The 17,131-nt window shown below is 34.1% G+C and overlaps 1 protein-coding gene across 1 annotated transcript in view; it reads left to right on the top strand.

The window, feature by feature from the left end:
- Window positions 1-16,082, top strand: part of LEMD3 (LEM domain containing 3) — a 66,052-nt gene extending 49,970 nt beyond the window's left edge. Inside the window, 9 exon segments of the mRNA XM_077775208.1 lie at window positions 2,757-2,836; window positions 2,922-3,067; window positions 4,185-4,286; window positions 4,385-4,487; window positions 5,154-5,332; window positions 11,746-11,827; window positions 13,368-13,473; window positions 13,582-13,660; window positions 13,887-16,082. Coding sequence (XP_077631334.1) covers window positions 2,757-2,836; window positions 2,922-3,067; window positions 4,185-4,286; window positions 4,385-4,487; window positions 5,154-5,332; window positions 11,746-11,827; window positions 13,368-13,473; window positions 13,582-13,660; window positions 13,887-14,050 — 1,041 coding nt within the window. The 3' untranslated portion in view covers window positions 14,051-16,082.
- The last annotated feature ends 1,049 nt before the right edge of the window (window positions 16,083-17,131 follow it).

The following is a 17,131-nucleotide window of genomic DNA, read 5'->3' as shown; positions in this document are numbered from 1 at the left end:
AACTCCATGGATAACCCATATTAATCTTGCTTTGTGGATTTTCAAAGCCCTCTATAGCTTGTGCTTTTTCTAATCCTGATCTATTCAATATAACCAGAAGTAAGTTCTCTTGATGTTCCTTCATCAGTTTTTTTCTTCTCTAATTTTAGAGCAAATGAATATGAGTTTTGATTTTTAGTTATATACAAAGTGATTCCTAATAGTGTAATTATAACGATTAAAACTGTAATTGCCTGAAATTATTTTAGTGTAATTTTATTGCAGAACATTTTAAAGCAATAATAAAGTGTAAACAAAAATCACTGAAAAAAATTTTTAGTTACTATTTATGAGTAAAATTTTTATAGTTATATATAAATCGCATATTGTTTTTTAAGCATTAGCTATTTGGCTCTTATGATCATCGCTAAATTCATAGTATTCTCTGGAAGTGATCTCATCTATAAGCCATTTGTCAGTTATTACTTATATTGGCTACAAATTTTTTGATATTTATAAATAATGATGAAAGATTACACTTTTTTTTTTTTTTAAACTAACAGATATTTTATAGTTCTCTTTACCATCTAAAAAGATCCTGGTAGTAGTTACACATGAGTAATGATGCCTAGCAAGATTAGTTCTGCTTCATAAAGCTTTCTGTATTTTCAGATTTGATATATTAAAAATACTCGCCAGTTTCCTATTAGGAAGTAAATTGTACTGATCAAATGAAAACCTCAATTTCCATTGCTATTAAAGAATCTGTTGATAAAACGCAACAGCTGTTACTTACAAAATTCTTTTTTAAATGTTTTTATAAATGACTTCTTGGGGCACCTCGGTGTCTCAGTCAGTTAAAGTGTCTGACTCCTGATAACAGCTCATGACATGGTCTCATGGTTCGTGAATTCGAGCCCCATGTTGGGCTCCTCGCTGACAGCATGGAGGCTGCTTGGGATTCTGTGTCTCCCTTTCTCTGCCCCTCCCCTGCCCTCTCACACTTTCTCTCTCAAAATAAACTTAAAAAAACTTTCTAAAAAAAAATCTTCTTACTGCTACTTTTAGAAGTTCATACTTCGCACTTCAAAAAGTACATAAAATATAGAATATAAGTTCCATGAGCAAGGAAGTTTGACCGTTTTGCTTAGTGCTACATCTCTGGTTTCTAGTACAGTACCTGCGACATAGTGGACCCTCAATAAATAGTTACTGAATGGAAGAATTTTCAAGGGCATTTATTATAGTGTTATTTGATACATTAAAATAATTGGTAACACTCTAAATGTTCGTTCATAGGAGGTTGATTAAAGCATAAAATAACCAGCCATAGACTAGAACACTATGTTGCTGGAAAAAAATAGGGTTGTTCCATGTTTATTGACATTGGCACAGTAATTCTTCATTTTGTGATAAAAGCAAGTTGGAATAAACAGTATATGTAATGTGATACCACATTATTTTGATTAAAAAAGCACATAATCTACGTATGCACAACAGTTCTTAAACTTTATAGCTTCATGACCCTTTTGCAGTCTTCAAATTACTGAAAACCTTACATGCCTTTTGTTTGTGGGCTATATATACATAGATAGATAGATTTAGATATATATTTACCTTATTAGAAATTTAAACAAAAATTAAATTTACTTAAAGTAATAATGAACTTATATGGTAACATAGTGTATTTTTATGAAAAATAACCGTATTTTCCAAAATAAAAATGTTTAGTGAGAAGTGGCATTGTTATGCATGCGTGCAAATCTCTGTAATCTTTAATGTGTAGCTTAATGAAACTAAGCACTGCATTTTCATATCTGCTTCTGTATTCAGTACGTTGTGATGTTTTGGTTGAAGTACGTCAAGAAAATCTAGCTTCATGTAGATATGTAGTCACAACAGGGAAAGTATTTTAATACTCTTTTTAGGTAATTGTAGATACTCTTCTTTGATACTGTACTAAAACTCTGAGTAGTAGTTTCTTCAAGATTAGTTGCAATGTGCAATTTGAAACTGTATCAGTGATTTTTATTTGCTCTGTCTCTAAAGTCCATTGTCTATGTTACACGAAGAACAGAATAGATCCTTTACCTATACAGGACTTTATGACTCCTGCATTGGTCATTTGGAAAATACTCGTTTGTTGGTTATACAGATCTTCCTAGTGGTGACACATTTCATGATGCTGTACCCCAAAGTCACATTCATTAATACAACACCAGTCTCATTGCAAAACTTTTTAAGCACTGTGAGGTTGTCAAGCTTATAGTAATGGATGCAACTTTTTCCAAATTTTACTTTTGACATGAAAGCTTGAATGTCATCATTGGTAACAAAGTCAACTGTTTTTCTTGAGTTGACAGGCTTGCTTCATTCACTTGTTGAGAAAATGTCAGTGAAACAGCCAACTCTGAATAGTTTGCCATTTGTTCATCTAAAATTAGTATTCCATAAAAAAATTAGCGAATCCACTCTTATCACAGTGATACTTAAAAAGACAAATTATAGTTTAAAAAATCCTTCAAATCTGTAAATGAAAAAGAACCAGAAAGAAAACGTAACAAAATACTAATTCTGCTTATCTTAGGATGGTGGGGAAATTGTGGCTTTTTTTCTCCTTTTGTTTTTCTATAATGAATAATACATTTTTGTTATGTAATATAGCTTCAAGTGTTATATAACAATGAAAGTATGGTATTTATAGTATAGCTTACACAGAGTCAAAAGAATGTAAATTACTAAGAATAGTTAGTTATTTTCTCCATTTTTCTTATTAGGATTTAGGCCCTGAATATGAAGATATATTTAATATTTCTTTGAAGTGGATTTTAGAAAATGGAAAAGATGTTGGAATAAGGTAAAGGATTTAATTTCCACTTTGGCCATTTTGTAGTTTTAGAAGTGATTTTGACTCTAAAGTCTCCTTAATTATTTTTAAATAGGTGTGTTGGTTATGGCCCTGAGGAACAATTGACAAATATAACTGATGTGCAGTTTTTACAATCCACAAGACCACAGATGTCTTTCTGGTGTCGTTTTCGACGTGCTTTTATTACTGTTACCCACAGGTTATTGTTGTTATGCTTAGGTAAGTTGTTGGGATGAGAAAGAAGATACATGATAGTGTAGAATTTTTGTGTCTGTATTTTACCAGATGCTAGGGTTGAGAATTTACTTCTGTGATAGTTGCCATTATAAATCACATCCAGAAGTCTTCATTAAGAGGTAATAATAGTGAAGTTTATATATATAAACTATATATATATAGAGTCAGTAATAATCTAAGGGCTTAGAACACAGTACTCTAAAGGACATTGGAATAAAACTTTATCATAAGAATGTCAGAAAAAGCAAGTTTGGTGCATAAATAGAAATCTTTAGAAAATAGAACAGGAAAATTTAAAAATTAGGCTTATTTTTTAAATAATAAAATATTGTAAATTAAGTTCATTAAAATTATTTTTAATTTAAAAAATATCATTTAACGTGGATTCCTGGATTTTCTGTGACTGTTTTGATTGATTATAGGAATTTATTTTTTTTAAGTTTATTTTTGAGAGTGAGTGAGCAGGGGAGGGACAGAGAGAGAGGGAGAGAATCTCAAGCAGGCTCCTGTGTGGAGCCCAACTCCAGGCTCGATCTCACGAATCATGAGATCATGACTGAGCTGAAATCAGGAGTTGGACGCTTAACCGACTGAGCCACCCAGGTGTCCCATTTATAGGAATTTAGAAGATATTTTTTTTCTTTTTTCTGTTCAAGTCCTTTAAAAATAATTTACTTAGAGTCAGGTGTAGTATATTTGCAGTCTTAGGAAACTCACTTTTCTAATAGTTTAATGTGGCAAAGGAAAAAGTTTGTGAGATGTAGTTATGTTTTCAAATTTAAATGTTGAGATGTCAGCATAATGGAAGAGAAAGTTTTTCTAGAGAGATTATATGAAATTCAGGAAAATGTTTAATACTAAATTGGTCCATGTAATAGTAATTATGTTGCTATAATTCAGCTCACTATTTTGAAGGCCCATTCCATTATGCCATTAGAGCAGTTAAGTAATCATTATAGAAACTGTCATCAGATTTCTTTTTTTGTTGTTGTGTTTTGTTAATATCAGATTTAACAGACCAATAACTTCAGACTACAGTGACTGTTATTGAATGCCACTGACCACAATTTTTAAAACACGAAATATGTAAACTTTGCAGGTGTAGTGATGGTTTGTGTTGTTCTGCGTTACATGAAATATCGCTGGACTAAAGAAGAAGAGGAAACAAGACAGATGTATGATATGGTGGTGAAGATTATAGGTATAAGTATTTGAAAAAATCTATTTCTAGAATGTCATGTGATAAATTACAACATGATGTCCAATGATTGATTCATTTGTAAATTTGTTTATTTTCAGATGTTTTACGAAGTCATAATGAAGCTTGCCAGGAAAATAAAGACTTACAGCCTTACATGCCTATTCCACACGTGCAAGATTCCTTAATACAGCCTCATGACAGGTGTGTTCAAAATTTTGTGAGGCGAAGTAGATCCGAATGTTGGTATCTTCTGAAGTCCTGACAATTATATTGAGAGTTGTGGCCCTTTTTAAGTTGACTTACTTTACTTTTGTACTTTAAACTCTCCTTTCTTTCTAAATTCCCTTCTCTTCTCCTCCTAATTTTGAGTGGCATGATAGACAACTGGATTTCTAAATCGTTATCACTTCTATACTTGTTTGATTCTTTGTTGTCAGTCTTCACCGCATTTCCTTTAATTTCATCTTGATAACAAAACAGAGATAGACAATAGCCTGTGATGTTTTACTAATAATGCCTTAAATATTTTGCTGTTAATGAAGCTTTTTAAATGAAACGACTAAATAGTAACTTCTTGAAAATAAAAGAGGATTCCATATCCTAAAGCAGTATTCTTCACCGTAGCAACACCTCAGATCATCAGTGGAGTTTGGGGGGAAACTTACTGATGCTTATGTTCCAGCTCTGGAGATTGAAATCCAATAAATCTGAGATGTTCTTCAAGCATCTAAGTCTTTTTTGAAAAAACTTCATGAGCAGTGATAAGAAAAACCGGAGTTAATAATAACCATTATCTGCAATTACTAATACTTGAAAAAGATGACAAGCCAAGATGATAGTACATTTGCTGTTTTGTTCACATGATAGGAAAAAGATGAAGAAAGTCTGGGATAGAGCTGTTGACTTCCTTGCTGCTAATGAGTCCAGAGTTCGCACAGAGACACGAAGAATAGGTGGTTCAGATTTTCTAGTTTGGCGGTGGATCCAGCCTTCTGCTTCCTGTGACAAAATATTAGTAATACCTTCTAAAGTATGGCAAGGTCAAGGTATGTATTTTTAAACAACAACAAAAATAAACATGGATTTTTCTAATTTTTTCAGCATGTAAAAGTGTTACATGTTTAAAGTAAAACAGTACCACTGAAATATATGAAGGCCAAGTTCCCTTTGCAGTTTCATCCCATGGAAGGAATTCGTGTTAGCCTCTTCTATATACTTCCACTTTCCTCCTTGCAAATATAAACATAAGTAGTTTATCTTTACTTTAATAGAACACTATATATATCACTTTGAGTTTTTCCTTTTTCACTTAAAGCAACTTAGTATTCTAGAGCTAACTAATTTTTATGCAAATAAGACTAGTTTATGTTTTAACATATGGTATAAAACATATATCAGTGAAACATAACTTTTTAACTGCTTTTTCTAAGTTTTGCTTGCCTGCCTCTTTTTCATTAAGACTTCTCCACCAGTATATCCCTTGTGCCAAGTAGCTTTTGTGACTGTCTTTCCATATTGTTCCTAATTCTTGCATAGCTGCAAAAACATGTATATGTTTTTGCATATATATATATTTTGCAATATACATATACAATATATATAATATATATATACAATATACAAAATTTCCTGTTTTGTATATAGGAGAGTCGGTGGTTGGTTGCCTGAGGTACCCAAACCTTTATTAGTGATAACTGTTATTTCACTTGAATTATTGGATGGTTAGTTGCAAAATTTAAACCTTATTAATTTAATGTACATTTCAGAACTAGTAGTTAGTTGAGTTTCTTTAAATCTTCTTGTTGGATAAAAGTATATTTATCAATGTTTGATAAACACGTATTTATGAGAAAGTTAAGTAAGCTGTTTTGACATTGAAANAAACATGGCATATAAATGATGCTTTGATGATTTCAAAGATGACATTAAACAATAAACTTTTTCTTTTAAAAGATGTCTGCAGAACGGTCTCAAGAAATGAAAACGGAATTCAAAGCCAATCAGATTAGATTATCTTAATGCCTGTTGCAATGGTTATGGATTCTCAGCCTAATTTCTTCATGTGGCTAGCAGTTGGTGCTTCTGTATGCATGTAATATTCTAGAAAAGGCCATTATTTTGTTCACGTGAATCTATTATAGTCTTGTTTTTATTTTGCTTATATAAAGTTTATTTATTTATTTTGAGAGAGAGAGAGCATGAGTAGGGGAGCGGCAGAGATGGAGGGAAAGTGAGAGAGAATCCCAAACAGGCTTTATACTGTCAATGCAGAGCCCCATGCGGGGCTCACACTCACAAACTGTGAGATCATGACCTGAGCTGAAATCAAGAGTCAGATGCTTAACCAGTTGAGCNGCGGGGCTCGAACCCACGAACCACGAGATCATGACCTAAGCAAAAGTCAGAGGCTTAACCGACTAAGCCACCCAGGCGCCCCAGTTGTCTTCTTTTTAAAATGTGAGATTTTCAAGATGAATCTAAAGACAATTTCTTGACCTAGATAATCCAAGTTGTTCTTATAAGTTAGTAGGGGGGAAATGACAGATTCTTAAGTGTGTTAACGTGGATGCTTTATATCTAGAATTTAAAACCTCTAATTATTTTCATTTTATCATTGTCTTTAGATAGAAAAAGACTGCATAAGTGTGATATAAGACAACTTTAGGTCAATTATATTAGTTCTAAAACTCAACATGAATTGATAGAATAGTTTTAAAATGCCCTGCTACTTTGTTTCATCAGGGTTCTGGTGTAGTATATGTTTATAAACTATATGCCAAATACTGAGCTATCTTTCTTTACAATTTTATTTATTTATTTATTTTTAAAAATCTTTTTTTAAAATAGTTTATTGTCAAGTTGGTTTCCGTATAACACCCAGTGCTCATCCCAACAAGTGCCCTCCTTCATGCCCATCACTCCCATTCCCCTCTCCCCTCCCCCATCAGCCCTCAGTTTGTTCTCAGTATTTAAGAGTCTCTTATGGTTTGCCTCCCTCCCTCTCCCCAACTGTTTTTCCTCCCTTCCCTCCCCCATGGTCCTGTTAAGTTTCTCCTGTTCCACATATGAATGAAACCATATGGTATCTGTCCTTCTCTGCCTGACTTATTTCACTTAACATAATATCCTCGAGTTCCATCTGCGTTGCTACAAATGGCCAGATTTCATTCTTTCTCATTGCCATATAGTATTCCATTGTATATAGAAACCATCTTGATCCATTCATCAGTTGATGGACATTTAGGCTCTTTCCATGATTTAGCTATTGTTGAAAGTGCTGCTATGAACATTGGGGTACATGAATACTGAGCTATCTTAATTTGAATACTTCTAAATGCACAATGTAAAGACTTTTAAAGTCAAATCTCTCTTTACTTGACAGTCTTGGATAAAAAAGTTACAGTGATTAGTTACTGAACCTAGAAAGGGATCGAGAGTAAAATATGATGGCTGTTGCTTAGTTACCAAATCGATAAAAAATATAATGGCTGAGATTGTTATTCTGAAGGCAGAAAATCCTGGGGTAGAACCTACTAGCCATTTGCTTGAAGTCTACCTATTCAAGTGTTTGGAGGGTTGTGATAATAAAAGTCTATTAGCACTACAAGATAAAAGACTTGTAGCAAGAGAGATTTGAGTTCTCTTAAGAATTTGATCATAAAAGAATTTGTTACAAGAGCTGAATAATGAGAAGTTGGTGGGATACTTCTTAATGATAATTACGTGTATACCCTCATTTAAGACCATATAGCCCTAATAGAGAATTTAGGGGGCCTGGGTGGCTCAGTCAGTTAAGCACCTGACTTCAGCTCAGGTCATGATCTTGTGGTTCGTGGGTTGGAGCCCCATGTCGGGCTCTGTGCTGACAGCTCAGAGCCTGGACCCTGCTTCAGATTCTGTGTCTCCCTCTCTCTCTGACCCTCCCCTGTTTGCTCTCTGTCTCTCTCTCCCTCAAAATAAAACATCAAAAAAGTTTTTTATTTAGAGAAGTTAGTTTTAATATTACTTATATTTTATGCCATTAAATGTGTTGTCTAAGTATAATTTAAATGACTGACTTAGCTTGTTAAAAATATTAATACATAAACTAAGTTTTGCTTTCACTTAAATGTATCCGAACACAAATATTGTACTGTAAGTAGTGCTATATAGTGAGGGGCGGGGTATTTGGTGGTTGTTTATGTAAAATAATAGTTTAACGTATTAACAGACTAAAAGTTTATCCTCTTAAAAATACTGTGATTTAATTAAAATGTACATGACTGGAGGGTTGGTAATTATACTAGTCTTTTGAATTCACTCCCACTGTAGGCTGTTGTCATTTAATAGTATTTTTTTTCCAAATAATTGGTAAATAATCAACCTTATTGAATTTTTAGTTCTCTTTCTAAAGGGCTGTTAAGTATAAATTGGATTCTTACATAGCAGTAGTATCTCTAATGATATTTTAAAGCACTAGTTAAAAATCGGACCATACTACCTGCTGGAGAGAATTATTTATGTTTGACAGATGGAGCCTTCAGAATAAATAACATTCATTTGAAGGATCCAAACATAGTTCTTAAAGTATTTGAAATGCATCATCATTCGGTAACCATTGTCTCTGCTTCTACCAGGAGGTGATTACAATTTAGTTAGGGAGACAAACATCACTTTGATCTACATGACTACTTTGTGGCTAGAACTAGCCAGGAATAACTTCTCCCAGAGCCATTATTTTGTGAAAACTTGGGTCTAGACTAGGATAAGATGGTATTAATGCTTCCATTTTCTCTGGTTCATTCATTCCCTGCTGGCCTAGGCCAGTATTGGAATTTCAAGGAAGTCAGATTGCCTACAACGAAAAGGTCATCTAAGAATACAACTACATACACTGCCAGAGAAATCTGGGTGGTGACAAGAAGTTCATAGACTTTCTTGATCTGGGGTTTGGCAAAGATTTTTCATGTCCCGGGTCCTTTCCCCCACCCCTTATCAAGCACCTTTAGGACATTCACACCCCAGACATTTCTTTTCACTAGATACTTCTGAAATCTTTAATTAACTAACTTATTTTCTTACAAGTTTCTATTTAAATTCCTTTTAGTAAACATGCACTGTAATATTAGTTTCAGGTATAGAATTTAGTGATTCGACACTTACATACGACACCTGCTGCTTATCACAATAGGTGCCCTCCTTAATGCCCGTCACCTATTTAACCCATCAATACACCCTGGTCTTTAGCCATAAACTCATCCTTTCAACTTTCTTGCTTTGTATATTTGTTTTTTGTTTTTTTTTTAAACTCCTTCCCCATACTTTCCATTTCTTTGATATACCTACTTTTTCCAGTTTTTCAGCCTTCCTCCTGGCTTTCTTTCTTTTCCTGTCCATCTTAGTTTCCATAACCTATCTTTGCAGTCCTTTTCTTGCTGGTACCCTTAAGTCATCACCTATCCCTCATCTTAGCCTGGTAAATTCCAACCAAGGATGAAACTGTTTTGTCTATGTGCAGGTAGCTGTTCACAGCGAGAAAAAGTCATACAGTTTTGCAGACTGGTACGTCATAAGTAATCCACTTCAGTTAGGCCCTCAGCACTACCTGACTTTCGTGTTCTTACCATATTTTGCCAGTTACTTCACTTTCCTGCTCTGCTCAGTAACAATTTTAGATTTCTTTCCATCTTTTCAAAACTTTGCCTTTCTCTCCCAGTTCTCAGTTGATGACTCGAAGAGAAGCAATCAGATAGTACCTGCCTCAGAGTTCCACCACCACCAGTAAGATCTGCAGAACTCACGCTCTCCTTCAACTCCTATTGCATTTAAGGAGCTCTCTCACTTGACAAAGACCCTCTGTAGGCAATGGGATCTAAGCCCTCGGAGTTCCATTCCCTCCGAGTTTTCTCAAGTATCTTCCCTTCCTGTGTTATAAACCCCTGCCTCTCCTGGACCTTTTCATCAGGACTTAAACATGCCGTATAGTCTCTCTCATCTTTAACACACATTGTTAGAGTCTACATTGTTCTGTAGCTATCACTCTCTCTCTCCCCATAGTGTTAGTTTACTGTACTCACTGTTTTTACTTCTTCACTTCCCACTGATCTTCAGCTAATTCTAGTCTGTTTTCCATCCCTGACATTCCAAGGAAACAGCTCTCAGATACTCATATTGCTAAACCCATTGGACATTTTTCTTTTCTGTCCTTATTTTGCTTAACAGTGTTAACAATTGAGCCTGCTTTAAAACTTTCTTCTTTTGGCTTTGGGGATGCCACTTTCTGCTGGTTTTCCTGATACTTCTGTCCATTTCTTCAATCTTTTCCAAACTTTCTTCTTTTCCTGGACCTCTAAGTGTTGGGGTTTCTCAAGGCCAGCGTCTTTTCTCATTCTGCCTGTCTTCCTAGATGATCTCCCGCTGTGACTTCATTTACCATAGATATGTTGATCACTCCCAAACTTATATCTTAAATTAAGTCCTATGGTTTTCAGATTTTTATGCCCACCTGTATACTTGTCTGCCAGGATGTGGACACCACAAATTAAACATGTGCACGACTTCAATAACCTCTCTTGCCAAACAGACCTCTTCTCCCAGTGTTCTTGGTCTAATTAATGATACCCCTTCTCAGTTGGTTCTGCCATAAACCTGAGGGTCATCTTTAATCCCTTCCTTACCTCCCATGTATAGTTTTTAAATAAGTTGTGTCAAACCTACTCCATATGCCCCGACTCTATCCACTTATTTCCGTCTGCATTGCTGGCCTCTCTTACCCACATTAGTATCTTCTCTCTTAGACAGCTTTGATGACTTTCTGACTGGTCTCCTTGCATTCTGTTTGTTTCCACCTAATAGATGTTTCATATAACAGTCTATTTTTAAAAATTATAATTTTAAAAGATAGTCTCATATTATTCCTCTCCTTAAAAAACTTGAGTGGCTTTCTGTGGTCTTATGGTAATGTCTGAGCACTTTAGTGTGACCTGCCAGGTCCTCAGTAATTTGATCTGTCCCTCTTAAGGTTTATCTTTCTATTGTCCCTGCTCCAGCCATGGAGCTCTTTTAGTTCCTTGACTGCACTGAGCTCCTTCTTGCCTCGGGCTGTGTATAAGCTATCACATTTGCTTGAAATGCTCTCTCCACCTCTCCACTCTGTCTACTTTTATTACTCTTTGGGTCCCAACATAAATTTCACTTATTCAGTGAAGTGTTATACTTCCAGACAACCTAAGTTACTTTCACAGCTTCTTGTATTCTTCTTTCTTAAGATTTGCCACAATAACAGTTTTTGGTTTTTTTTGACACGGTTTCTCATCGGTCTCACCCACCAAACTGCAGACTCTGTGAGAGCAATGATTGTCTCTCTCTGATTGACCTTAACATCCAGGGGTCTGGCTCCTAGTAAAAGCATGCAGTGAATATGTTTTGAATGAACTAAATGGAACAGTAACAAATAGTAACACTAATTTGTTTTTTATAGCATTTCATTTAGATAGAAGAAATTCACCGCCAAATAGTTTGACACCGTGTCTAAAGATTCGAAATATGTTTGACCCAGTTATGTAAGTATTATGATCAGAAGTATATATAATTTTTATTTGGAATATTTTTATAATGTTACATGTGTAATCGAACAATCTCTTTTCCTTTTGAACCTCTTACTACAGAAATGTTATGTTTTTCTTTTCTTTTGTTAAATTTCAGGCAAAGGTTTGGCCAAAAGAAGACACAGATATATAATAACTTGTTAAACTACAAATCTTTGTATGCGCTCCCAATGGCAGAAAAATGTTTGAGTCAAATTAATGATATACGTGGTGATAAACAGTACTCATTGTTAAGTGTATAAGACCTGTCTGCCAACATTCTGTGCTTCAGTAGGCAATATAGATAAAAATATCTACTATATTTAAATTTCCGATCTCTAATTATAAAAATTCTCTGCAAAGAGGTACACACTTCTCCCTCTTAAGTCCTGTCTACTTGTCCATGTAATATTCAAGAAACTTTTGTATCCATTTAATATTTGAGAAACTTTTCTTTTATGTATTACAGCAGCACATGCACCCAGAGATTAGCACAGTCAAGTTGCTGCCTTAGAATCTGTAATATTTCATATATAAGCTGCAATAATTTCTAGAATTTGCTTCCTAGATGTGACTGCTTATTCATCCAGTGATATGACAGGTCAGATTCTGTTTTGTAAAAAACTTCTAACAGTGGAAACTATTACTCAGAAAATAGCCATACGTCTCATTTAGTAACTTACTTATTTCAAGAAATGGTTGATATGACAAGATTCCAAATCAGTGACAACAAAATTGGAAATGTGGAGAAACTCTGTCAGTACACACACACCCCTGCTTTGCAGAGATACAAGCACTTAGTGGTGCACTGAGCCCTCTTTTGGGAAGCTTACCTCATTACCTTAGGGATTAGGGAATCAGTGCCAGTCTAGTATTTTGTCACCTACGATGAAGATTTATGATTTATGATTTAAAGTGTAGCCGCCCTCCCTTTGGCCTGCCCTCTCTCTACAAGTAAAACAAATAGGCATCGGTGCAGCAGAAACTCAGTGCTGAGAGCTCTCATAACAGTAAGGGGGTGCTTTGTGCACAATGTTTGCCTTGTATCATTCCTCCAGTATTTTGAAAAAGAGAACCTGAGTACACACTATTTACTAGGAATTTTCCTTAAGTTTAGGAATTTGAAAATATCATTAAAAAATAATACTCAGCTTCTATAAGTTCATTACAAACTCATTAAAGTGTTAACACTTGCTAGGGAGAAAAAAAGAAATGACTACAGGTACATAAGATTTCTGACGTAAAAATGACAGCACGTTTGTTCTCCTGTGGTCAGTGCCTCAGTTCTGTGCCTTCTTACACTGGAAATGAGAGAAGGTCTGGGACTGTGAATGCCAGTATTTTTTAAATTTATATAGTACTTGTAAGAAGTATTTACCTAACTACTAGTTTTAACAGTATGTGGTTTTGAAACTATCTTCATTCTTCTGGTAGAGTATATATGTTATAAGAGACAATAAAGGTTTTTCACAGAGCAGGAATATGGTTGTTGATTTTTGTTTTCATTAATTTTTAGGGAAATAGGGGATCAGTGGCATTTGGCAATTCAAGAAGCAATTTTGGAAAAATGCAGTGATAATGACGGCATTGTTCATATTGCAGTAGACAAAAATTCACGTGAGGTAAAATAACTTTTGCTACTGAATTCTACATTTTGGACTTGTTGCTGTTAAACTAAGACTGTTTCTTTTTTTCTTCTTCTTTTTCTCTCTTTTTTCTAAATATCACAGGGTTGTGTATATGTTAAATGTCTGTCTCCAGAATATGCTGGAAAAGCTTTTAAGGCATTGCATGGCTCTTGGTTTGATGGTAAGAAGTTTGAGTATTACAAACATTTTAAAAAGACAACTTATGGCTTACTGTTAAACTATACCAGATTTTAAATTAAAGAATTTTTAGGTCAACATTTTTAGAATAATAATTTAAGATTACTTTATTTGCATATTATGTTCATATGTCTTTTACCACAGTTTGTTTTCTATAAATATTAAGCACAGTTTTACAGATCTAAAATATTATTTTTATCTTACAACAGGGAAATTGGTTACAGTAAAATATTTACGACTAGATAGATATCACCATCGCTTTCCCCAAGCTCTTACTTGCAATACTCCCTTGAAGCCATCAAATAAACATATGAACTCTATGTCTCATCTTCGTCTTCGGACTGGCCTAGCCAATTCTCAAGGAGGCTCCTGAAAAGACTTTCTTCCACTCCTAGGACTGGTATTTACAATAGGAAAATTCCTGTTTGGCTTCTTGTCTTCCTTTTAAATGCTTTTTGTATGTAATATTTTTATTGAATACGGCTCTGTTTGAATGTTCCAGAAATCTTAAGGTTCCAAAGGGACTTAACAGTGAGGCAGCAATGCTGAGTACACAGAACAATTGTTTCATTTAGTTTTTGGAGCTCAGTTAAGCCAATGCATTTAAAGTTTTGCATGAGGAACATTGATGTTATTAAGCATTTTCAGATGTGGTGGTTGTGTTTTTGCACCACAAAGTGTTTGGATAACCATACAAAAGCATGGTGAAGAGGCTTCTTGTATTTCCATAATTTCCTGTGAACTAATGTTGTGAATTTTGGTATACAGTCACCTGCATAGTTCCTTACCAGGCTAATGTGGTAAAACTGTTAATTTCCCAGTTTAACCTTAGGTTTCTATTGCTTGTAAGAGATTCATTTGTTACAGCTCGAATACAGGAAAATTAATTTGGGTTTAGTGGTTACATATACGTGTAGGTGGATGTACATGTACTTAAACTGGCTTTTGTATATATGTATAAATGCTGGTGGTGGCGAAAAGTAGTCTTGTTTTGTGAGGATGTCTGCATTAAAGCAGTAAAATAAGCTTCCTATTTTATTCATAATCTAATGTGTATATACGTATGTGTATATATGTGTGTATGTGTATATATATGTATGTGTATATGTGTATATATACACACACATATATACATGTGGCTGTACTATCACATAGATCAAACAGCCAAACACCTGGAAGTATTAGATACAAGTTTAAAATATCTTTTATAAGTTTTATATAAAAATGTCTGAGTATGATTTTGTGTGAGAGTTCCGATATCAGTTGTAATGGATTCCAGTTTATGTGAGCAATAAAGATGCAATTGGCAGATATTGGAAAAGTATTTTGTGAAAAGCTGTATTTATTATAAATACTAGGACTATGTCATAGTACTATTGGGATTAAGTCATTTTCCCAACCTATTTATAATTTAATGAAATGTCAGCTCCCCTGTTCTATGTCAGGTTTAAAGCAGGGCACATTGTTGCAGCAAAATGTGTATTTGAAAAATTGTATTTGAAATTTTGGGTCATGAAAGCTTGCAATATAGTGAATGCACGAGTGACTGTCGCTTTGTGCCTCAGTATTTACTTTGTTTCAGTAAAGTTGCTTTATTACTGTTTATGATTTCAGATTAAAACTGTTGCTGAGCAGAGTTTATTTGTAATGTAACAATTGGCTTTTTAATAAACCACCTGTCGATATATTGTCAGTCTGAACAAATATGTGAAACAGCTGGAATTGTACCAATTATTGATTTTGTTTAAAGCTCAGTTTCCTTTTTGTTTTTTATTGTATATGTGTTGGGTTTGCAGCATGAACTTGCACAGATAATGCACGTTTTCTGGTTAAGTAAACATGATGCACACTGTTCTATAACAGAAAACCCTATCGTGCCTTACCTATGTGCTTTTGTGGGCACCATGTTTATGGAAAATAAAAAATGATTTGTTATCTGAAGAGAATAAGTTTTAAATTCTCAGTTTATGTCTCAGATGCTAAAGTGTGAGAATATAAATATATATATAATATATAAAATAACCAATCTTTCTGTATTTTATGTGCATCATAGTGATTTATCTGAGCTTAGTGACCCCATCTTGTGACCTGTTGCAAGAGTGAATGTAAAAAATAATTGTGGCATTTTAAAAGGTCGCCTTTTGATGCAGATGCATCTTTTTTTGTTTTAATTTTTGCTTCTAAAACATATTTCATGTAAACATTGTACATTTATTAATGTAACATATATTATTATGCAGCTTATTTTACCTGAAACTGTTAAGCCGACCAAGATCCCTCCCTGCAAGTCAGATGGGAATGTGTATAATAACTAGATATTTGAGAAGTTCTGAAGTTTGATGTAATCTGTTACTTGTCCTGTTAAAAAAAAAAGTCTAATTAAAAATTTATTAGGTTTTTTTATTAATGCGTCTTGGCTTTTAAAAAACTTTTTAAGTGCCCTGTGTCTTTATTTTTTTTTTTAACCAGTTAAAATAGGTGCCTTTACTTTAAGTCATTTTGGGGATCTGTAAATATATGTATGTGTGCTCATAAAGATGGATGAAAACCCTAAAGTTAATTTTAACCATCCATTCCTCAGCATCTTCCTTTTCTTTATGAAAATGTCTTTTTCTGACTCTCAAGTGTTTGGATCAAAGAGGGAGGGGCAAAACTATAAATCATCTATATCACTAAAGCATTGATTTTTTTCACAGCAAGGCTTTTTCAAAAAAGGAAGCCATTCTTTTACACATTCTGCTCAAACTCTGTATCACATTATAAACCAACAGTTTAAGGGCTAACTACTTTGAATAGCATTGGTTTAGATTTTTTAAATGGTGTAATCAAGTAAAAAGAAGGCTTGTTAGTCAGTTGGTAGACTTTTATTGATTGCTAACAAAGGTCAAGTATTGTTACTTGTTATGGAGCAAAGATGAAAAAGACATGGTCCAGTCCGCAAGATGGTCACAGTCTAGAGGAAGAACATGGACCAGCTAAGTTAAAAAATAGTGTGGAGAACATAGAGAAAAAAAGCAGAAGAAATCCTGCGAGTACAGAGAGGCACCTTTTGCATCTTAATAGATGGAGAAGACATAAGGCAGATAAGGCATATTTTAATTTAGTTTAAACATTTATTAAACACTTCTTAATTAGTACAGAACAACGATAAGTCTACTTTCCCTTGAGCTCTTAGGGGAGCTTTTATTCTTGTGATGAGCTCGTAAAAATTGATGTGTGGAACTGAAGTTATTACAAAATCCATTTTCAGACTCATTAGTCTGTAGAGTCCTGAATATCCTGTGAATATTGAAGCCTGATGTTCGACTTCTTTGTGTTTTCCTTGTATGGTATTCACTGTTTGGATGACACGCTGTCTAAATGAACAATGTTTTTTAATATCACATGCCCAGAATATTTCCTTTAATACGATTGACATTACAGTTCTCACTGCTCCTAGTAACGTCACATTATT

This window comes from Crocuta crocuta, unplaced genomic scaffold, assembly GCF_008692635.1.
Source record: "Crocuta crocuta isolate KB4526 unplaced genomic scaffold, BGI_CrCroc_1.0 scaffold97, whole genome shotgun sequence".
NCBI classification, from domain to species: domain Eukaryota; kingdom Metazoa; phylum Chordata; class Mammalia; order Carnivora; family Hyaenidae; genus Crocuta; species Crocuta crocuta.
The sequence above is the reverse complement of the archived record's forward strand: the minus strand, read 5'-3'. Positions and strand labels throughout refer to the sequence as shown.